General features: G+C 42.4%; 1 protein-coding gene across 2 annotated transcripts in view; it reads left to right on the top strand.

The window, feature by feature from the left end:
- tsc22d1 (TSC22 domain family, member 1) overlaps positions 1-24605 on the top strand; it is a 194649-nt gene that overhangs the window by 136823 nt on the left and 33221 nt on the right. The window contains exon 1 of one of the 2 annotated variants that reach the window (XM_067992526.1): positions 14226-14564. The exons of the other annotated variant lie outside the window; for it this stretch is intronic. Within the exon in view, the coding sequence (XP_067848627.1) occupies positions 14479-14564 (86 nt within the window). The 5' untranslated portion in view covers positions 14226-14478. Of the gene's footprint in view, positions 1-14225; positions 14565-24605 lie in introns of those variants that run through there. 2 annotated transcript variants of the gene reach the window in all.

Below are 24605 nucleotides of genomic sequence, written 5' to 3'. Positions count from 1 at the left end.
ACCTATCCAATTGTAGTTGGAGCACCTTTAGCAATGGCTTCTCTTCTTGACCTTGCACCATTACCTCTGGAGTCCACCAGGGATCTATCCTTGGTCCCCATCTCTTCCTCATTTATCTGCTGCCCCTTGGCAATACCATCTGAAGACACGGAGTCAGCTTCCAAATGTACACTGAGGACAGTCAGTTCTACCTATCCAGCACCGCTCTCAACCCATACACTGCCGTGTGCTGTTAGACTGCTTATCTGCATCCAGTATTAGATGAGCTGCAATTTCTCCAGTTAATGATTGGGAAGACCGAAGGATGAGATGAAGTTTACAGCATGGTGAATGGGAGGCCAGCCAGGGGATCACTGGAATGGTGGAGACTTTAGGTGACTGAAGGCACAGCAGCCAAAGGCGGAGCGATTAAAATCGGGGATGCGCATGAGGCAAGAATTGGAGGAGCGCAGAGATCTTGGAGGGTTGTAGGGCTGGAGAAGGTTACACAGATGGGGAGGGGCCAGGCCGTGGAGGGATTTGAAATCAAAACGTATCAAAGGTGATTTTAGACTCCAAGAATGGGTGGGTTGGGGGTGGGTGGGAGTTGAAAATAGTTGTTTTTTTGGGTTGCAGCTGCAAAATTTTCAGACTTTGTATTCCCAGTGGGAAGCCTGTACTTTTATGCGCCGACGTTAAACCCGGAAATAAAGCCGGGTTGCAGTCGCAACCGAAAAAAAACTATTCTCAACTCCCACCCGCCCCCAACCCACCCATTCTTGGGGTTTAAAATCACCCCCATTAAGTTTGAGAATGATGTAGTTAACTCTGAAACAAGGTTCTTAAATTTAAACAAAGCCAATTACGTAGGTATGAGGAGTGAGTTGGCTACGGTAGATTGGGAAATTAGATTAAAAGATATGGTAGATAAGCAATGGCGAACATTTAAAGAAATAATTCATAATCCTCAATGAATATACATTCTCTTACGGAATAAAAACTCCACTGGAAAAGTGATCCAGCTGTGGCTAACTAGAGAAGTGAAGGATAGTATTAGATTAAAAGAAGAGGCTTACAATGTTGCCAAAAAGAGTAGTAAGCCTGAGGATTGGGAGGGTTTTAGAAACCAGCGAAGGATGACCAAGAAATTGATGAAGAAGGAGAAAATTGAATATGAGAGTAAACTAGCAAGAAATATAAAAATAGATTGTAAGAGCTTCTACAGGTGTGTAAAAAGGAAGAGATTAGCGAATGTAAACGTGGGTCCCTTAGAGGCAGAGACAGGAGAAATTGTAATGGGGAATAAGGAAATGACAGAGACGTTAAACAAATATTTTGTATCTGTCGTCACAGTAGAAGACACAAAAAACATACTGGAAATAGTGGGGAACCAAGGGTCTAATGAGAATGAGGAACGTAAAGTAATTAAGATTAGTAAAGAAAAAGCACTGGAGAGATTAATGGGACTGAAAGCTGACAAATCCCCTGGACCTGATGGCCTACATTCTAGGGTTGTAAGAGAGGTGGCTGCAGAGATAGTGGATGCGTTGGTTTTGATCTTCCAGAATTTCCTAGATTCTCGAACGGTCCCCGTGGATTGGATGGCAGCAAATGTAACTCCACTATTCAAGGAAGGAGGGAGAGAGAAAACAGGGAATTAAAAGATAGTTAGTCTGACATCAGTAGTAGGGAAAATGCTAGAATCTATTATTAAGACTGTAGTAACAGGACACTTAGAAAATCATAATTTGATTAGGCAGAGTCATCACTGTTTTATAAAAGGAAAATCGTGTTTGACTGATCTATTAGAGTTTTGTAACTAGCAGGGTCGATAAGGGGGAACCAGTGGATGTAGTATATTTGGATTTTCCAAAGACATTCAATAAAATGCCACACAAGACTAGGGCTCATGGGATTGGGATAATATATTAGCATGGAATGAGGATTGGTTAACGGAGAGAAAACAGAGAGTAGGAATAAATGGGTCGTTTTCGGGTTGGCAGGTTGTAACTAGCGGGGTGCTGCAAGGATCAATGCTTGGGCCTCAGCTGTTTACAGTATATATCAATGACTTAGATGATGGGACCAAGTGTAATGTATCCAAGTTTGCTGATGATACAAAGCTAGGTTGGAAAGTAAGCTGTGAGGAGGATGCAAAGAGGCTGTTAAGGGATATAGACAGGTTAAGTGACTGGGCAAGAGGTGGCAGATGGAGTATAATATGGGGAAATGTGAAGTTATCCACTTTGGTAGGAGGAATAGAAAAGCAGAATATTTTTTTAAAAGATGAGACACTAAGAAATGTTGATAGTCGGGGATTTGGCAGTTCTTTTACACGAATCACAGAAAGTTAACATGCAGGTACAACAGGCCATTAGGAAGGCAAATAGTATGTTAGCCTTTATTGCAAGGGGGTTGGAGTATAAGAGTAAGGTGGTCTTGCTGCAATTATATAGAGCTCTGGTGAGACCAAATCTGGAGTACTGTGTACAGTTTTGGCCTCCTTTCCTAAGGAAGGACATGCTTGCCTTAGAGGGGATGCGAAGGTTCTTTTTTTTTTTATTCGTTCACGGGATGTGGGCGTCGCTGGCAAGGCCAGCATTTATTGCCCATCCCTAATTGCCCTCGAGAAGGTGGTGGTGAGCCACCTTCTTGAACCGCTGCAGTCCATGTGGTGACGGTTCTCCCACAGTGCTGTTAGGAAGGGAGTTCCAGGATTTTGACCCAGCGACGATGAAGGAACGGCGATATATTTCCAAGTCGGGATGGTGTGTGACTTGGAGGGGAACGTGCAGGTGGTGTTGTTCCCATGTGCCTGCTGCTCTTGTCCTTCTAGGTGGTAGAGGTCGCGGGTTTGGGAGGTGCTGTCGAAGAAGCCTTGGCGAGTTGCTGCAGTGCATCCTGTGGATGGTGCACACTGCAGCCACAGTGCGCCGGTGGTGAAGGGAGTGAATGTTTAGGGTGATGGATGGGGTGCCAATCAAGCGGGCTGCTTTATCTTGGATGGTGTCGAGCTTCTTGAGTGTTGTTGGAGCTGCACTCATCCAGGCAAGTGGAGAGTATTCCATCACACTCCTGACTTGTGCCTTATAGATGGTGGAAAGGCTTTGGGGAGTCGGGAGGTGAGTCACTCGCCGCAGAACACCCAGCCTCTGACCTGCTCTCGTAGCCACAGTATTTATATGGCTGGTCCAGTTCAGTTTCTGGTCAATGGTGACCCCCAGGATGTTGATGGTGGGGGATTCGGCGATGGTAATGCCGTTGAATGTCAAGGGGAGGTGGTTAGACTTTCTCTTGTTGGAGATGGTCATTGCCTGGCACTTATCTGGCGCGAATGTTACTTGCCACTTATGAGCCCAAGCCTGGATGTTGTCCAGGTCTTGCTGCATGCGGGCTCGGACTGCTTCATTATCTGAGGGGTTGCGAATGGAACTGAACACTGTGCAGTCATCAGCGAACATCCCCATTTCTGACCTTATGATGGAGGGAAGGTCATTGATGAAGCAGCTGAGGATGGTTGGGCCTAGGACACTGCCCTGAGGAACTCCTGCAGCAATGCCCTGGGGCTGAGATGATTGGCCTCCAACAACCACTACCATCTTCCTTTGTGCTAGGTATGACTCCAGTTCACTAGATTGATTCCTGGGATGAGAGAGTTGTTCTATGAGGAGAGATTGAATTGAATGGGCCTATATTCTTGGGAGTTTAGGAGAATGAGAGGTGATCTCATTGAAAGATATAAGAGGGCTTGACAGGGTAGATGCTGAAAGGCTGTTTCCCCTGGCTGGAGAGTCTAGAAATAGGGGTCAGCCATTTAGAACCGCGATGAGGAAAATTTCTTCATTCAGAGAGTTGTGAATCTTTGGAATTCTCTGCCCGAGGGCTGTGGATGCTCAGTCATTGAGTATATTCAAGACTGAGATTGATAAATTTCCAGATACTAAGGGAATCAAGGGATATGGGGATTGGGCGGGTAAGTGGAGTTGAGGTAGAAGATCAGCCATGATCGTATTGAATGGCGGAGCAGGCTCAAGGGGCCGTATGGCCTACTCTTGCTCCTATCTCATGTTCTTATGTGATACACCAGATGGTGCACTTACCCACTGAGAGATCATAGAATGAGTGGAGCAATAGTTGATTTGTTCCCAATAGGACGCTTGCTGCTATCCATAAATCACTCTTGTCCTGTTACTGATTCCAGCTTTAAGTTCTTGTGGTGCACCACAGCTGATGGTAGAGTGGCAATCTCGACAAAACCTTGGGATTATTTGCCACGATCACAACTCCAGTATTCTGCCGAGCCGTCTGCCTTGTGCTGGAATGTTGCAGCTGTGCCTGACTGGTTGTAGAGAAAGCCCATCTCTTGCTTCAGGATTTGCTACACCCCTGCCTGTAGACTGTTCCCTCGCATTCTGTTAAATGTCGACTGAGCCAACTTTGCTGGAGCACACATTAGGCTATGGGTACAACAGTACATTTTGCCCTGAACTGCCATTGTGTGCAACTCATGAAGCTGGGGACCCTGCTATACTCACCAACCAATACATTTCAGTGTTCTCCATTTATTTTAGGAAACAGAAAGAAAGACTTGCATTTATGTAGCGTATTTCATGACCTCAGCAGTTTACCACAAATGAAGTACTTTTGAAGTGTAGTCACTATCGTAATGTAGGAAACGCGGTAGCCAATTTGCGTACAGCAAGGTTCCACAAACAGCAATGTGCAAATGACCAGACAATCTGTTTTTTAGTTGTTGGTTGAGTGATAAATTATTGGCCAGGACACCGGGGAGAACTCCTCTGCTTCTCTTCAAAATAGTGCCGTGGGATCTTTTATGTCCACCCGAGAGAGCAGACGGGGCCTCGGTTTAACGTCTCATCTGAAAGACGACACTTCCGAGACTGCAGCACTCCCTCAGTACTGCACTAGTGTCAGCCTAGATTTTGTGCTCAAGTCTCTGGAGTGGAACTTGAACCTACAACCTGCTGACTCAGGAGAGAGCCACGGCTAACTAATTCCACTGCTTTGAAGAACTTCATAGACTGCAACAAATGCAGCCTTTGAAAAGTGTGCAGTCCCTAGCTATGGGAAATCTGTGATTTGCCTCTTAGTACTTTGTTTCGTACACTTTTTTAAGTCTCTCTATACTCCCAGAAATGGCCAGGGTTATTTTTGTGAGATAACTGTCCATGTTGGAGTTGTCTCCAATTGTACTTTTCTGTTGTGCCACCTATTACAATCTACTAATAATAATTTGAAGTTGTTTTGTACTAAAAAAATGAATAATCCAATATTTTGAACTAAGCGATGTAAATAACACAGCAAAGTGGAATCTAGAGCTTAAAAAATTTGAATTAAGCAACTTTGGAATTGAGAATACAGAAAAGGAACAATGTTTAAACAAGAGCTTTTGAGCAGTGATCTAAAAATGTAGGCCAGCGATTTGAAAATTGTCGTGCAGCCCACTTACCCACCATGTTCTCGACTATTTTGGTTGACTTGTTCTTTTTATTATTTGAGTTGGTAGGTAACGTCAGGCATTACTAGGTATGTTATAGTCCGGCTCAGTAGAATTTCCAACTTGTTATATTGTTATACTTGTTATGTTTTGCAGGCTAGATTAGAGCCCAGAATTGATCTGAAATACTTTTCTTTTTGTGTTTGTGCATATTTTAAATTAAAGAGTGGAGTGTACAAAGGCCCATCTTGTATAATTTTCATAGTGGCGCTGCCCTTTAAGCACATCATCGCGATAACAGAAAAACGTGTCTAAATTCTCTTCCTCCTCCATTGCACCCCGCCATCTCTTTCCCACATCCCCTGCACCTGCCTTACTATACCAGCCTCTGCCCCGGTCGCAGTTTTAGTTTAATTATTAAATGTGAGCATAACACCTCGTAAATATGTGCTAACTTCAGTATTTCAGGAGGCAGAATGTGTGTTTTTTAAAATTCGTTCATAGGATGTGGGCGTCGCTGGCAAGGCCAGCGTTTATTGCCCATCCCTAGTCCCGGTTGTATTTTGCGCACTTGACCTGGCAGTTACATTGCATCTGCCTGTGCAGATTCAAAATACTGAACCCAATCACGCCTGTTTGCAATGGTATAACCATGGCGTGCTGTAATTCGAAGTTCCATGTTGATACCAGCATCTTCTGTATCCTGCGACAGCCTTTCTGCAGTCGCATTAGCTCCTTTTCCTGATTAGTGTACCAACTGTTTATGTTTTTAACTTCCCAGACATGCTGTGTGTAACTTCAATGACTTTGTTGTTCTCTGATAAGCTCTGCTCTAAGGTAACTCTGCTGTCAGCCTAGTAACTGCTTCCTCTGCAAGATTCCATTTTATTTTATAGGCCTTTTTTTTAAACAAGTGTTTGGGAAAAGAGATGAAGGCTTCTTTGCTGAACACACTGAATTTTAAAATAAAGGTGCATTCTGGTTAATTTCAGGAATTTTTTTTGCTTGAACGTTTTTTTAAAAGACACAAAATCTATATTGAGTCAATTTATGTGAGTTGGTCATTACAGTACTTAGAATCAGACATTCTGGGCAAAGGATGGATATCTTTGTCAGTATAGGTAGTGACATGATGCAATTAATATGCAATTACATGATTTTAAATGCATCTAATTGCTGTAAGTTCATTCATGCACCATTGCTATCACCTGTGAGCACTTGGTTTTACTGTGAAATCAATGCAGAGTGAAAAGATGTAACATGAATGGTGCATCTACAGTGTTCTTCGGTGCCCCAATTGTGAGAAAAGTAACTCCCAGCTGCTCTAATGGTATAGGTACTGCCTCTACATTTCCCAGCTCTTTGAGCTCAATGAAGCATTTCAGAGAAAATAAATGAAGGATCTTTTTGACCCAGGCTGTTTTTGTGCATTAATCATGGGCTATGACTCACATGTTGCCCCAGCCATGGCACGGGGCTTTTCACTAACCCCCACCTCCTGCCTGGGGCAGGCACGTGGTGACACCTCCATCAGGCACAGCACCAGCTCTATGCGCCAATATAGCTTTGCATAAAGAAGGGGAAAGGTAAAGGAAGAGCAGGACCCCATGTGGCCACAATTTACCTGCTGCAAAACAGACTGTTAACACACATCATTTGGCCATTTGACGATTAGGACTTCAGTTTATTTGGTTAATGAGCTTACTGCGCACGCCAGCAGTTTTGATCGGATGAAAAAAATGTCATACGTCAACTATGAAAGCTATCAAGTCTCCAGTGGTGTAACAAGAAAGAAATACTTGTTTGAACTGAGGTGTAAGTAGGAATTGTGAACATCTCTGTGCCTGTTTCTTTGCCGTTAACTGGAAACAATTAGGATTTGCAATCCCAGAGACTCTAGCCATTTTAATGATCCCAAAATCCCAGGAATCACAGACTAATAATGTGGAGATTGCAGAAGTGATGTAACAATGAGATCAAAACTCATCCAATCAGTAGGAATACTGTTGCCTGTGCTGTTCCTTGAGATTGGATGAAGAGGAGCCAGACAGGTGCAGGTGGCTGAAAAAAGAAGCCACAACAGACGATAGAGAGTCGGGGTGGGGGGAAACTGGGCAAGTGAGAACTAGAGAAATTGCGGGAGAGATACAGGTGAGAGAGACTGGGGCAATATAAAGGACTCTTTAGAAAGAACTGTTGGCAGGTGAGGAATGGGGTGAAGTGGAGTTTAGAAGCCTGCTCAGTGGTAAGTGTGAGCAGGAGCTGGGACAGTGCTATATGCACTAGAAGTCTTTTAAAAAAAAAAGACATGGAGCAACTGATTAAAATATTTATCAGATTGTATTGGCTTGATAATGTAGGGAGCTTGAGGTGTGGCATTTCTGTTCGGTAATGAAACGTGAAGCTTGTAAACATGAAAAGGAGAAGGCAGTGAGATCCTAATAGGAATATACCTGGCATCCTGCACAATTGATTCCCAAAATCTCAGGATCACTACTGGCAACCTGGGTTGCTAACACAAGAAACAGGCTGACAAATTTTCTAGACCTCCTGTGTCCATTACTCTATCTTCCTTTCCCTCCCCCTCACTGCTTCTTTCCTTCCTCCCCTCTTTCCCTTGCCCTCTCTGACTACCCGATTCCTACTTTCTTGCCTTTGTGAGCCACTTCAGCTGCCAACATTAGGCAAATGATAGGAGTCATTAAATTTATAATTAAAACAAAAGATGGATTGCAAACCCTGTTAAACCTATGGAGCTGTGCCTATTCAAAGTTACATTTTAAAATCAAAATGAAATGGTCTCACTTCAGATGAGTGACACTTTACAGGTTTCATCACTCATATTTTCCTTCTATTTTGTCCCTCCTCATTTTCTTTCCGCGTGGCTTCTGGGAAACTGCTCCAGCCAGCAGTTTCCCACAGCAACAAAAAGGCTTGCCTCCCATCTGAATTTAAACACTGTTACGTGGAGCATGTAGACAGCCTGGCTGGGGAGCCTCTCAAGGTCCATTGTCTGATTGCCCCACTCTCTTTCCCACCAGGGCTGAAGGTCTGAGTCTCTAGCAGCTCAATCAGCAGCAGTTCATCAGCTGATATTCCTGTTACTATCATGCAAACAACAACAAGCGCAAAACGAGGGGGAAAAAAGGCTGCTCACTTTCTAGCTGCTTTTATTTTGCTCTTTGGTCGCTGGCTCCTGTAGCGTGGGTCTCGCACAGCTGGCGGCACTATTATGTAGACCTGTCAGATTCTTTTAGACCAGTGGTGAGGAAGACCCCCTTTTCACTGGGTCTGCCTGTGCCACCGACTTTATTGGAGCTAATCAGGATGTCATTGTGCATGAGCTTGTTCCAGTTGACTTTGTATTGACGTCAGTACTCCACACGTACGCTGGCCAGAAGACTGGCTGCACATTACAAAACAAATGCGGGAGAGTTACTCTGTAGCTTGCTGTCCTGAGGCTTGGGCTGCAATATAAAACAACTTGAGCCCCATGCCAATCAGCAGAGAATCTTCAGCTGATGTCCCTGGTCCTCTCCCATGAACACAACAAACTTGAAATTGGAGAAAAGAGACAGCCTTTGTAGCTGCTTATCATCCAAATGCAAATGCAGCAGTGCCTGGCCTGCTTCTGTGCCATAAACACCATATTGCCAAACCACCATGTCTAAAGACACCCTACCCAGTCTGGAACCAGGCAATCAGCATGTTCACAGAGCATGTATTGCAAACACTTCCTTAATTCAGAGCCCTGGGTGAAAGAGATTCTGTCTCTCCATTGCATAACCTGGTTGTGACCTAACTGCCTGATGTGTTCTGGCCAGTTAGCACCTGCGGTGGCTCATGCTGCAATAATTGGTTTGCTACCCCAAAGCCAAAAAAGGTGTACCTTGTATACCTGCTGGTGCCAGTGGAGGAGTACTTTGTGTTGTCCTAGAAAAACTTCTATTTTTTAAAAAAAGAAATCCCTCAGCTGCCAAAGGAGATGTTCTCTGCTCAGTCAGTCCAAAAGCAGGCTTGGGAAGATATACTGAACCATCCTGAATTATCCAAGATTCTCCTAGAATGGAAGACTGATCTCCCCGGGCACTGCTGCTAGCAGCAACCGTGGAGAAAAGTACTTCAGGACCGTATCTGCGAGTCTGTACATCTCACTCAGTTGAAGTGTGCTCGAGCTTAGCCGAATCTAAAAATAAAAATGCAGATATGAACCAAAAGAAAAGCACCTGGCCTTGCAGGAAAAAGATTGTACGGGAGTCTCCCCAAATGGAAGATGAATCTTCTGGGCGCTGCTGCTGACATCCTGGGAGAAATGAGGAGTTCGCATTTTGCATTTGTGGTTCATGCCTGTGTATGTTCTTCACCCGCTTACAGGCGGCCTCCCAGTTCTCTGAACCTTTCAAGTGACTGTTGCTAGTGCAATACTGCAAGCAAAGACACTCAATTTCAGGGGATCCAGCCTTTATAGAGTAAATGCAATAATATTTGCAAATGGCAACGTGTCATGTGATCAAATGCCACATGATTGATTGTGACCAGATCAAACCTCCAGGAATATGTCCAACCAGAGTTGGCAACCCGGAAGGATCAGTCCCCACTTCTATCTTGCTAGTTGGTCAGAGTTAGTGGATAGTGAATTTTAATAGATGTGTTTTCTGGGTCCTATTGGCAAGGCGCAGCTGAAAATATCACTGTTGAGAGATATGAGAGAGGGAGCACTTTGTATTCGAAGTATTTAGGAACAGGAGCAGGCCATTCAGCCCCTCGCATTTTTTTTTCTTCCTTGTTTCCCCCCCCCCCCCCCCCAATGTAATTTTGCACTTTAATTGCCTCCAAATGCTGCTTCATTCAATGCAATCTTCGTTTCAATTTTTTCCCTCTACAGCTGAATGGCACTGCTGACTAACAAAATGTGACTTCACAGATTGGAAAGCTGGGTGGACACACTTTTTTTTCCCCTACAGAAACTTTGACCCAGTAAGGCTGTGCTGCTGACGAGGGCGCTCCAGGGGTGGGGTTTCCTCTTGCATTCTACAGGACTTCGAATTAGTTTGTTTTTCTCTGTTCTGATTGCTCTTAAATTTGTAGCAAAATCAGTATTTTAGTTTGATTCTAGAAAACACAGGTACCAGTGACTGAGGGAACTGAGAGAAGGAGGGAGAAAGTGGACAAGATACCCAATTAAATATGGGGATCTGATAGAAGAGGCTTGAAACCTAACCCAGTGTCACTCGAAGATGTTATATTTGCATTTTAGCCCTAAGAACGTATCTTAGAGTGTTTGCTGTGAATTTAATATTAAAGTGAAAGAACTGCAGATTAACATTTCAGTTAAGGGCACTCTGTTATGGCAAAGGATCCACACCTGAAACATCAACTTGTCATTCCCTTCAATTATATTAAATTGAATTGTAGCATTGTTTTATGTAGGGAGATATATATACCTATTGGTAGTTTTGAGGCACTTTTAGAGCTCAAGCGCCTCCAGCTTTTTCTAAATCCGCTTCCAGCTTGCCAGTACCAGAGCAAATCATAGTATCAGAGCACAGAAAGAGGACGTTCGGCAGGTGCTAGCAGCTCAATTGGAGCTGCCTACTTTAATCACATTTATTGTATCCTGTGATATTCTTACTTTTCAAATACTAATTCAGCTCATTTTCAAATGATATGGTTTCTGCCTCAATTAGCTATTATGATTTGACAGACCTAGCTGCAGTATAACTGCAAGCCAGTTAAGACTCTGGCTTTCACACCCTAGAATGCACCTGGCAGTGACATATCTAATGTCAGCACTCAATAGTTACTGGGGTATTTAAATCAGAGCCCTAGCATTTTATAGAATGAAAAAAGAAATTGTTGTAGAAGTCATGTAAGTGGCCTAATATATAGGTTTCTGAGCACAAGGAGCCAAGTATAATTGGCGTCTAAGTCATCCTTGTATTTGATGTATATTTTGTGCAGAGACTCAGTGAGGACATGAATGGGAAGTGCTACACCAAGTTTCCATTCATACCACTGGAGTGGAACTTTATAAAGTCCTATTGGGATAAAGTTCTACAGAAAATGCCTGATCTCGAATTGTTAATTTTCCACATGATCAACTGAGCAGTGTCGGCAAGAGTACAGATATTTGCCTTTAAAACATTGAAGATCGTGTCACAATTGTGTGTAATTTGTTTCCCCTATTTAAAGTCCTCTTTCCCCCCCCCCCCCCCCCCCCGGCCTTGCAAATGCCACCCTTGCAAACGCCACCCTCCAAATTCGGAATGTTGAGCAGTCCGGGCTAAAAATGCTGGGTAGGTGAACCTGCTCACAGGCTCTGGTAGTGCTCTGCAAGAATGGGTTGATAATCTTCTGCTTTCCCTCCCTTCTGCCCCTCCCTCTGAATGGCCAGATAAGATTGAGAACATTGTGTACAGACTCGAGCCTCATTGCTCTGTGACAAAACATGTTGTAACACCAGCGTGCTATGTTCAAAGTGCTTAATGTGAATTTATAACTCAAGTATAGTTCCCTTGAAGTAATTGGTGTGTAATAGACCCTCTGTGTGCAGTGTTACCTTGAATTTATTACTTGGTCAACACTTCAACTACATTATCACTCTTGTGCTGGCAGGAAAATGTGCTTTTGAAAGTAAATTCTACACTCTAAATTATGACTTTTGATAAATGCAGAACAATATGTCGATCATCTGGAGAAGCCGATTTTCCACACAGTGATCTCGCAAAATCCGCATACAGCCCCAGGTTAAGCAGTGTTTGATATTGAGGGTAACCTATGAGAAATTGGCTGCTGAGAATGCCATTGGTATTTATGGACTGAAGTACAACTAATAATGGTAATGAGGTCATCTAGTGCCCATTAGTATTTGTTTGAACCACTCACATTAAACCATGTTGTGCGAATTGATGCTAACAGTTTCTCCTGACGGGTGCCTTGTTTCTCGGTATTTTTCGGGTCTTGTCAAACACAAATTCTTTCCATGGTACGATGAATTTTAAAAGCCACATTTTTTGGGTTGGGGGGGGGGGTCATGATGACAAAAAAACCTGTGCTGTTAAGATAAATTTTAAAATCTGATTAACAGTGGATTAAATTTAGAATAATTAATTCACAGTATCTCCTAGCTTTCTTGCTGTCCTCAATATAGTTGTTTATGACTGACCAATCTGACATCATATTGTATAGGCAGTTGCCATTTGTCTCTGTGCAATCTGTCACTTTACATAAGACCCTGGATGGTTTGGGACAAAAGAGGAAAGCACAGCCTGGTGCTGAATTCTTCGAATTTGTCAGGTAAAAAAGCAATGCTCTACACTGTGGGGGGCCTTTTATGGTTTGTGGCTGGAGGTAGCTTTTTTTAAACAACGTTTAATTTATTTAGTTTCTTATTCTCTTATCCGGCCCTTCAGAAGCGGTGGGAAAGCCGCCCAGGTAAGTTCAAAAAAAATCTTTCTAAGTATTTAATCTGTCACAAGTAAAGTGCCTTAAGTACCTCAATGAGGTACATTTGGCTTTTTAACTGTCATCCTGCCAGCTTTAATTGCCAGCGGGACTTCCGTTTTCAGGTTGCCCGCGTGCACACTAATGGGTCCCTGGGAAACTCGGAAGTCGGCGGGTTGGAACAGGCTTCTGAACCCGAACGGGATTTCCTCTATTTTCGGAGCCCCCCGCCCTCAACGCACCCGCAATTGCCTCCTAAAATCACCCCCATGGAGAGGGATACTCAAGGTGGGACATTCAGGACCAGACATGGCAAAATTGGAAGTGGAAATTTTCCCCCACCCTCCTAAGGGGGCAGCATCTCACATGCACTCTGCAACCCCCATCCAAAACTCTGCTGCCCGTATCCTAACTTGAACCAAGTCCTGTTCACCCAACACCCCTGTGCTTGCTAACCTACATTGGCTTCTGGTCCGGCAATGCCTCGATTTTTAAATTCTCATCCTTATTTTCAAATCCCTCCATGGACTCACCCCTCTCTATCTCTGTAACCTCCCCCAGTCCTACAACCCTCTGAGATCTCTGCACTCCTCCAATTTTGGCCTCATGCACATCTCCAATTTTTATCGCTGCATTGGCGGCAGTGCCTTCAGCTGCTTAGGCCCTAAGTTCTGGAATTCCCTCCCTAAACCTCTCCACTCTCTCTCCTTTAAGACCTTCCTTAAAACCTACCTCTTTGACCAAGCTTTTGGTCACCTGTCCTAATATCTCCTCCTGTCGCTCAGTGTCAAATTTTGTTCGATAACGCTCCTGTGAAGCGCCTTGGGATGTTTTGCTTTGTTAAAAGTGCTATATAAATGCAGGTGGTTTATTGAGATCACCTGTGTGAGGGAATCATAACTGTGAACCCACTCTGGAACAATGCATCTCTATCGAACAATGCATCTCTATCGAACAATGCATCTCTATGGAACAATGCATCTCTATGGAACAATGCATCATGCATTTGAAAAATAATCTCCTTTTGTTATCTTTGCAGTTAGTACTGGGTGCTCCTGTGCAAACACTGGCTTCCTTGTTAAATGGGAATTGGTACAGAAATGCACCTGTGCATTTTTTGAGTTGAGCTGGAATCTGAATATATTTCATTCACATCAAAAACCACCTTGAATTACAGGACTTATTATGTCTTGGTTAGTAGGGAGGCGGTCTGTGTTCACTGGGTTGTATAATCACTCATCATAAAGATTCTAATCTCTGGTGATGGTTTATGTAATAGTAAGTCAGGTGATCCAAGTCCAGTGACGTCATTGCCTGGCTCTTGTTTTTTTTCAGTTGCCAGTATCCAGCTGGGAAAGAGTGTGGAACAATCTTGCGTGCAAGAAGCAAAAGAGCTTATCAGTACAGTGAAAACCCGCAGGCATTGCAATGTGCGTGTGTGTTGTGGACATTACAACCTGCTTGTGTTTTCTGATCATACTGTGAAATGCATAGTGCTGTTCCTTAGAGAATGTTAATGCCTTGTCTCTCCGAATTGGGTCCATTGGAGTGTTTTGTGATGGTTTGTCCCTTAGATCTTGCAACGTAAGACTTTATCAATGAAAAATACAGTTCTCCGTGCTCGAGGCTGGGACAGAATGGCCATCAAAGTGCTATTTTGGGAATTGGAACAACATTTGAAGAGGTATTTCTGAAACACTGTCTTTAAAACGCACCTAAAAGTACAAATATATATTTTTTTCTAAATAAATAAATGTTTAGCGATCTCAGTGCAATTCCTTTTTTTTGAAGAATCAATACCTTGTTAGCACATAGATCAAAAGTTGTAATAGTTCAATGTAGATTTCACATGCTACACGGTAATTTGAAGTGGTTTACTGCTCTGGATAGTAATTTGCCTCTAACCTATCTTTGACATTTTAAGTAATTATGTACTATTTCTGGAAATGCATTACTCCACTACAGTAGATTAGTGCATATCAATGTGTTAGCATTCGTTGCGACTTGAAATATTTTGCTGAAAACAGTGGAGACTCGACTTGTTTCGCGAATGCTACTAGCAGTGCCCTCTGTCACTAATTGCTGGTCTGATGCATTACAAGTGATTCTAAGGGAGCTTGGCTGTGATAAAATGGGGAAAACTGGAGTTGGTTTGTCAGTTTTCTGAAGTTCTTTTTTAAAACTTCCTCATTTTGTTACAGTGCTTTGTAACAAAATAACTTCAACTTGATTGACATATGAGCTTTTCATAAGGGGCCATTTTTCATTTAGTATCTTACAGCTGCAGTGTTTCAGTGTGCACTGGCTTTACTGTAAATTAAATGGTTTTCATTGCACATCCAGGCTATATGTGAAGGATCGTCATCAGCTTCTCTTGGCTCTCAGCTGTCCACTTTGCGAGTGTGTCGCGTTGAAGGCATGCGTAGCCTAAAACATTCATACACACTAGTCGTTGTTTCACTCTGTATGGACCAGACATGGTTCCTACGTTCCTAGTAGAGGCAGTTAAAGTTTTGGTGTGTAAATATGTAGCATATTTGAACGAATATTTAATAAAATCAATGAACAATTAATATGAAAGTCATTGGGGAGTTGTGTGTGTGCAGTAAATATAGGGTGACATGCATATTATGTTGACCATATCCTGTTGTGGCTAATTTTCACTTCACCTTTTACAGAATACCTGAACTTGTAACCTTGCAGCCTTTGCCTTTCCACCGTGCAAACCTATACATGCGTGTGCAGCTTAGTTTGGTGCTTTTCTCTCTGTTGTTTTTAAGGACTTCGGCTTGATAATGAGTGTTCCTTCAGGGCTTCGGAATTTATTGTTCAGTTCCTGCTTTTCAAGTCTACCCACCCTACTTGTTGTGCAATACACCTTAATCTGTCCTAACTTAACTTGGCTGCCTTGTAGATTAAGCGCTCCTGCAGCTTCCTTAGGTAAATGGTAACTGCAGCTAGCCGGGTGTTAGTTGTACTTTTGAATTGCCTGCTAAGGCACAAATGAATTTTTTCAAACTTACTACAGTGTGTAAAATACTTCACGTAGGCAGGTTCAACAAAACCACTACCACATACATTTATATTGCACGTTTCAAATAAGAGTCTCGTGGCACTTTACAGGGAGAATGATGGATGCCCAGCAAGAAGTAGGAGATAAATTGGATATGGTGACTGAAGTTTTTGAGGAGACTTTAAGATGGGAAGAATGGTAGCGAGGTATAGAGTTCAAGACTGCAAGGATGTGGTAGCTAACAGCTATGCTACCAATTGGTAAAGGAGGGATGGGCGTGCACAGATTTCAAAGAGCACAGTGTGCGCTGAGATGTAGGAATTGTAGAATCATAGAATGATACAGGACAGAAACAGGCCGTTTGGTCCACTGTTTGTCACCACCTACTCTAATCCTACTCTCCTCACTCCCCACACCTTTTAATATTCCTCTTTTTTTCAAACCGCCCTCTAATTCCCTTTTAAAAGAATTTGTGGGCTCTGCTTTAATAATGATTTGTGGCAGAGAATTCCACATTTTAACCATCCTCTGTATAAATTAATTTTTTTTCTAACCATCCCTTTTTCTGGCAATTATTTCAAGTGAATCTATGCTGCACCTTTTTCATTGCTTTTGTATCCTTTCTATAATGGCCCCAGATCTGTATGCAACTATAGCCTGACTTAAGTTCTTGTACAAGTTCAACATTGACTCATTGGTTTTGTATTCTGTGCTTCTTGATATAAAACCAAGGATTCTGTTTGTTCTTGTTCTGGCCTTATCACTTGTGGTGCCACCTTGAAGTGAGAACAAGGAGAAATTTGAAGACTAAGATGAGCATTTTGCACTGGGGAAGGAGCCAATGAAGGTTAACGAGACTGGGGTGAGATAGGTGTATGGCCATAGAGTTCTGGATGAGTTGAAGTTTATGTTGGATAGAGGTGACCAGGAAAGTCTTGGAGAAGTTGAGCCTTGAAGTGTGGATGAGGAGCATTTCAGTGGTGGGTGGAGGAGGTGAAGTAGGCAGGTGAAGTCCTGAAGGTGGAAATAAGCAGTCATGGTGATGAATCAGGTATGAATTTTGAAACTGACTTCAGATTCTTAGTTGGTTAAAGACATTCAACTGATGCACCAAGATTTGTGCATTAAAAGCAAATTAACATTCTCTTACAAATACATTTGTGATATGTGTGAATATAATTGCTTCTCTCTTCCTTCTGCACATGGAGGAAATATTCAGTGCACAAGTTGAAGAAATAAAAGTATGTGGTTTTGTTGAGAAACTGATGGTGAGATTGTGGTCATCATAGGGAATGAATTGGCCAAGGGTTCTTTCTGTCTTTCCCCCCCACCCCCCCCCACCCTGCCAGAGACTACATAGCCATCTTGAAGTACATAGCCAAAAGAGCAGGGAGAAGCTGGTCAGTCACATTATAGGCAGGCGCCCTCCTCTTAATTTCTTTACTGGATGTAAGTCTACTCCTGATTGAATTAAGTAATGTAAATAATAAGACAAAGTGATCATTAAGGGGAAAAAATTGAATTATTAGATAATTTGAATAAACAGTTTTAAGTTGAGGGAGTAGATTTTACCACACATTTCTGGCTCCTTTACAAATCTTTTTCTCCCAGTAGTAAACCAGTGAACAGGAGGCAGGGCTTACTGGCCGAATCATGATCTGTGTTGGGATCCCTCTGTATGGCTAGTGCTGGTGCAGTCAGTGTATGCACCTTTTATAATCTTTGTCACCTCATTCCAGAAAGTGGCAATCTTCTTACACTGCTCATTATAAACTCAGCATGTACTCTGGCTGTACCTTTGGTGGTATTCAGAGTAAGTCACCCCTGTTAATATTCAAACTGGAGTAGATTTGCGATTCTTAGTTGCAACAATAACAACAACTACTTGCATTTATATAGCGCCTCTAAAGTAGTGAAACGTTGGCCTTATTTGGGTTTCTACAATATACCTCCAGCATTAGTTGACTAGTTTACGGCAAGGTCCGTAGCCCATAACAGTCGCATCAGCTGAAGGCCTTGCAGCTCTATTCAGCTGGCTAACATGCCCACAAAGGGTTAAGACATTAAGCTTGCGCACCGAGCTACATGGGCTTGTTGACAACCCCTCCTTTGCCATTCTGGTGGAGTAGGAGGGGCAGAGCGTTTGCGCTAGTCAAATTCAGTTTCAGGGAGACTGTAGCTGTCAACAAAACAGATCCTGGTTTTCTTGAAGTTATTTGAGCTAAAACCCAGTCCCATTGCAAAGCTCCAGACACCATCCTCAAAAGATTTAAGTGCTTCAAGATGACATAGAGTAACACAAACTCTAAAATGGATCCCTTTGCAAGGAACCAGACTAGTCAAATAAAAAGCCACATGAGGTAGTTAGTTCAGTTAACAAATAGAATGAAAGTTGTTTTTAACTGTGTAAATTTCAGTGGCCCTTTTTTGTGCAAACCTTTATTTCCCTTTTCTGTTTTGTTTTCTTTTTCTAAATGTTTATAAGATGCTGGTTACACATGCAAATGGATGTCAAGATGGATATATAAATGGGAGCAAAATAGTGTATTACAATGTAACACATGGAAAGGGCGAATAAGTGATCAAAGCTTTAAAACAAACAAGTGACATCGAGAAACCCAGTGCTGCTAAGTGAAGCTTGAAAACTATGGGAATGTGACCCAGCCCTAACTTGTGGAATGTAGTTCGGTATCATGAAGAAAAGCTTTTAAACTTGAAGTAGACCTAAAAATGTAATAGTGAACCTGTCTACAATAAGCACCTAGGCAGATAATGTCCTAATGCTTTCAAGATTCATTCATTTATAACTGACATTGAAGTTAGGTGGTTGCTGGTGTAGATCATGTTGATTTATGGAATAACAATCATGCAGCACTCTGTTTCAGGCTTTAGATGTTATAAAATATATAAAGGGGGCAGAGCAACACTGTTTTACTGCAAAGTGAAGATAAATGGCCCCTTTTCCCTTTCTATTTAGTTCCCACACACCATTATACCAAGAGAGAGGGCATGGAGGCTACTTGCTTCTTGGCCTTCTGCCAATGGCTGCTGGGAGGTGTGTCTGCTTGGTTTGAGATGATCTGCTGTTGTTTGTCCACTTTTCTTGGGGTTGCCTTCTTTTGCCAAGGGCTGGGCAGGTGTGGGATTGCGGCTTAAGTTCTGTGGCTTGCTTTGCCACTTAGGAAAATTAATTTAAAGCCTTGTAACTCAGTGCCCTCATTATGAGACACAAAAGAGTAAGTGTGGGAAAAATAGAACTTTTAATTTAAGCAGCAGAAATTTTCTGTTCATACAATTTTAGGAATTTCTGGACATCCCCATTCAAAAACTGGACAGATAATCACTAAATTATTTTCACCTACAGCAGACTCCTGGATTAGCACCCCCCTGCTCCACTGACCCGGCTGAAATAAAAGTACCACGTGGTGGCGAACATGAGCCTGAGTTCTATCAATCCGTGCAGTATTTTGGACCTCCCCTGATCCAGAAGTTGTTAAAAAATCTCTTCACTGGTGGGGGCAGCACTTCACTTGTGAATGATTAACAGCCCTTTTGTATTATGGAATTATAATATACATTGTATTGAGAGTTGAATTTGGAAACAATGAAACAACTGCACATGAGTGTGGGCCCATGTGCTGCCAGTGGGAACCATTGACCACTGGAGAGATTTTACTTTGCTGCTGTTGATGCTTCTGATCAGAGGCACCAAGTAAAACCCTCTCCAGTGGTCATTTATGTTGGAAAGTGCTGCTGATGCACTTGCATTGGGGCAAAAATTATAATCAAAAAGGGCTTAAGAGCGGTTATCTAGAGGGTCACGTTTTGAACAGGTTTTGTACACGACTGCTTAAAGTTTAGGGAATTTGTCCTGGAGCTGTATAAAAAGATGACAAAACGAGTTTGCTCTCTTGCTGTTTAATGAATAGGCACATCGAGAATTTTTCATAACAGTCGTTAGGCCCAAACAAGCCAGCAAGAATTTCTTGTGAAAGCTTAGAGTGTGTACGTAAATACTGTGGAACAAAAATAAGACAAGTATTGATAAATGATTTTTATTATACCTGTGTGTCGCAATATAATAAATTACATTACTACAGATTCCCTGCCTGTTTTCATGCCTCAATTAAATGTCAGAAAAGTCATGATTATGCTGGAAATAGGCTAAAATCCAACTTTCACAATGTAGTATGTTCAAAACTAGCTAATGTGTTCCAAATCCATGCCAGTGAAGACCCAGACTAATCTCAATTTTCACATTGGCACTGATTGACGTGTTAATCAATCAAATCAAAGTCACAATTGACATCTTACATGACTGACCGTGGTGAACTATCCCTCTTCATCCTTCTCGACCTGTCTGCAGCCTTTGACACGATTGGCGACACCATCCTTCTCCAACTCCTCTCCTTCGTTGTCCAGCAGAGTGGGACTGCCTTCGCCTGGTTCCACTCTTTCCTATTGAGCCGTAGCCAGAGAATCTCCTGCAATGACTTCTGTTCCCACCCACGCAACTTGACCTCTGAAGTCCCTCAAGGATCTATCCTCGGTCCCTTCCTATCTCTCATCTACTCATGCAGCCCCTCGGTGAAATCATTCGAAAAACAGGATGTCAGTTTCCACATGTATGCTGATGGCACCTGCTCTAACTCGCCACCACCTGTCTCAACCCCTCCACTGCCTCTGTATTGTCAGACTGCTTGACTGACATCCAGTCCTGGATGAGCCGAAATTTCCTCCAATTAAATATTGGGAAGATCGAAGCCATCGTCGTCAGCCCCCGCCACAAACTCGGTTCCCTAATCACCGATTCCAACCCTTTAAGACCCTCTTTAAAACCTACCCCTTTGACCAAGCTTTTGGTCACCTGACCTAACGTCTCCTTCCTTGCCTCGGTGTCAACTTTTGCCTTATTATACTCCTGTGAAGCGCCTTGGGACATTCTACCACATTAAAGGTGCAATATAAATGCAAGTTGTATGTTGTTGTAGTGTTGACAGAACATTCCAATGAACCACCACACATTTTGACTGCCAGCTATACCCTCCACTCTGGCACCATCACCTCTTCCTTATTGCTAAGATTTTAATTTTCCAAAATATCTGTGCAAGTGGATAACTGCATATAATCAACTGTGCTATAAAATCTTTCACCGGACAAGTACTCAATCCGCCTTCGTGAATTGTTGTGATGATCCTAAATTTTACCACCAAGCTTCAGTATGCCATGGTATTAGGCTGCTTTCATCTTTCCTGCACAAATTTGAGACTTGTCAAGAAGGACCACACTATAGAGAGAGTCTTTGATGTAATGTTAGTTTTGTCCTTATTTCAGCATTCTATTTCCTGAGTTTTCCCTTTAAAGTGATACTTAATTTTCTGAATGGGAATGGTTACCTTCAGATGTAATCATTATTCGAGTCGTACTGCAATGGTGATATGTGAACACCAAATCTGTGGAAAAGTGTAAACCGCCTGTAGCAGCAGCAGTAGATCAATACACTCCTGACAATCCGTTGTCTGCAAGAGTTCAGTTTTTTTCTTGTATGATTTGCTTACAATAGAAAGCTGTAGAATATAATTGTTAAAAATGCACAGGTTCCTCTCGATGTAACAGACTTTGGAAGCTAGTTTCTCTGTTCGAAAATGAGCCATAATCAATGCATCATGTGTGTTCTACTTGGTGAGTTTTGGTTTCTCATAAAAATGAAGGATATTAGTGCAGGGTAATGGAACATCTTGGCAATCGGTGTCAGCACCAAGTGCTTCCAGCTCAGATATAGTGTGGTTGGATGCAGAGTAAAACTGCTTATAGTGTGGGCAAATAATATTCCTCAACCTAACTGCAGAAACACACCCCTACTGTACAGACTTTCAAATGTGAATGTTTCCATTTCTGCTATCCTTATGCCCCCTCCAAAGTGAGATTGTTACATTAATGCATATTTGTGTTAAATTGTGAGCTTGTGAAGCTGTAGGTAAACCCACACGGAACTCTAGAGACTGCTGAATTAAATTCACTTTGGGCCCTTGCAGCTGCCAGATTGATGGAACTTTCGTCAGACTAATACCTGGGTTCAAATCTAGCCCAGAGTGAAAAGGATGGTGATCTAACATGCTCCGTACCGCCCAGTCTCCTGTGCTACATAGCATTTTGTTGTAGGATAAGGCTAAAGCAAACATCTGTAAATGAAACTTTGTTATAGAGGAGCTAGCCTCAGGACCCCAACACAAAATGTCGGAAAGTAGAACGTTAATGAACATTGGTGGATATCAGCCTTCTGGGAGTTATTGGATCAGGTGTGTGTGGTTTTGTCAACTTGACAGAAAAACTTCAAAATTCACAAATGAAGGATTGTGCTACTTTCGCATACTTGGTTACAGTATGGTTCTTACTGTTAAGTTTGCACAGACTCAACAAATTTTAGGAACAAAATAATATTGTGGCATTTCCTGCCGATTAAACATGATTTGTTGAAACATCAGGTTGGTTATCTCATAAGGACTGCTATGCTGGTCTAGTCAAATAGAAGTGTATCATTGCAATCCATGCATTCAGTGGTACTTTATGTAAGTTTGGCTACTCTCTAGTTTCTCTTTGGGCTTCATGAAACGTTTATCTGCCTTTTGTACGGAGATCAGGGAATTTGCAGTGGGAATAGACCAGGTCTAAGTACGATTGGTGTGTATTTGTGCATGGCTGTCTCCGATTAGCAAAGGTCACCAGCATATTTTCACAAATCACTAAACCTCAATGTTCAGCATGTACTTTGTCCGTGCGTGACAAAGTGTGTGTACTTACAGAGATAAGATGTATTTACAAGGACAACAAACTTGTTTTTTGCATGGACAACTGACTGTATATAATGACAAGGTGTGAACTTGAAATCTGTCTTTATCGTAAAGTACACTGTTTCTGGGGAAAATATTTGACTGATTGCATAAGCAGTGCCTAGATGTAATTGGTACGCCAACATCCCCATTTGCTTTTGGTATCATTTCTATGTTTTGTGTAATGTTACCTTGGGGGTGGGAGGGGGAGGGGAAATAGTCTGACTACAATAACTTGTTTCAGCACAATGTAGTTTACCCTTTAGTCAGCTTATTAAGCTAATTCCTAGGAATTTCATGAATTGGGTAGTTTTGAGCTGATTCACATAAAAGGGAGCAAATGTCACATTTGTATGCATAAAGGAAGCCTTGTGTGTTTATTTTTTTCTTTTGGCACAATGCTGTAGGAGTTATTCAGCCGATGTATAAAATAATAGTTAATCGTGTCTTAAAGCAGCAAGCTCCCAAAACACCTTGTCTTAAAGTTCTTTCTCTCCCCATCCCCCTTCCCCCTCCTCACCCACCCTTCTAATTGTTATTTTTCCTTTGTGCAATTGGAGGTATCCCTGAATGCCATTCTATAACTGACAGACAGACTCATCAGCCACCAAAGGTGTGGTGAAGTGATGTCGGTTAACTTGTTCTCTGACATTTTTTGTCTAATTTCTCCTTCTTCATCTCTCTCCCCCAAGGGTACCTTGTTACCCCAGTTTCTTTCTCCAGACTTCCTGGCTTGTGACAGGAACTCAGTCTGACAGATCAGTGCAGAGCCGCATTAAGGCTATTTTGAGCCTCGAGCAACAAGAACATTTGGGGTCCCTCCGCAGCCCCTTCACAACCCCCCCCCCCCACCCCAATCCATAAATACAAATGTGTAGTAAAATGTGTAAAGAAATAGCCCTGTAGAATAGTTACACACTGCATTAATCGTAAAGAAAATCATATCACAATATACTATGTGAAACTGATCTAGCAGTTATGTGCAGTTTTTCAGCGTTATGGTGAGTTTTACTGTGGGCCCCATATTTGCTTGGGGCTCCTGGGCCCGGGTACAGAGACCCATGTGTTAATTCACCCCTAGATCAGTGCTCAAATGGCTTTCAGCGGCTTGGATATCTATATGGAATTCCTTTTATTTCTTCAGTGATAGAATGGGGCATGTGTAGCAGGCATAGAATGAGTGGTTGTTGAAGGTGGGCATTAAGGCGGTGGCAGGGTGGGGGGGGAAGAAACTAGTGAATCTGGAGTGCTTAAACTATACTGAACAAAATGTGCTGCATCTACAATGTCTGACAAATGTTAGCCAATTTGGAGTCTGAACCAATCTTTACATGGGGCTTTAGTTCTGAAACTTGTTATTCGAGATTGTGGTGTACACTTTCTTTAAGATGGTAATCTGGCATTTTGTTTGCATATGTACAATGGATCTTCTACTTGCAATCAATCTTGTAATTTCTCTATACTGCTCCGATGTTTGGGCGTTCCTCATTTTGGCATAGTGCCAGAACTGCGTACCGTACTCCCAAGTGCGGACCTACAAGTGATTGCACCGCATAACCTTGTTAGACTTGTATTCACTCTTCAAGATATATATCCTAGAATTTGTTCGCTTTATTTTCGTTGTCTAGACATTGCCAGAGATGAGTGCAATAATACTCACAGGTCTTTGTATTATTACTCACAACACCTTATACCTGTCAGTATCAAATTTAATCGGTTTGCCTCTTTGTGTAGATGACCCAAATGCCTGTAAATGCTTTGCTGCATTCTCAATTTATACAGCACCACCTATTACAGTATCATCTACAAATCTGACTATTTTGCAGTTGGTTTCTGATTTCATGTCATTTCCGGATGTAAGAAACTAGAGAGATCCAAACAC

The sequence above is a fragment of the Heptranchias perlo genome, chromosome 11, assembly GCF_035084215.1.
Source record: "Heptranchias perlo isolate sHepPer1 chromosome 11, sHepPer1.hap1, whole genome shotgun sequence".
Taxonomy (NCBI): Eukaryota; Metazoa; Chordata; class Chondrichthyes; order Hexanchiformes; family Hexanchidae; genus Heptranchias; species Heptranchias perlo.
Note: the sequence above shows the minus strand (reverse complement) of the source record. Positions and strands in the feature narration are given on the sequence as shown.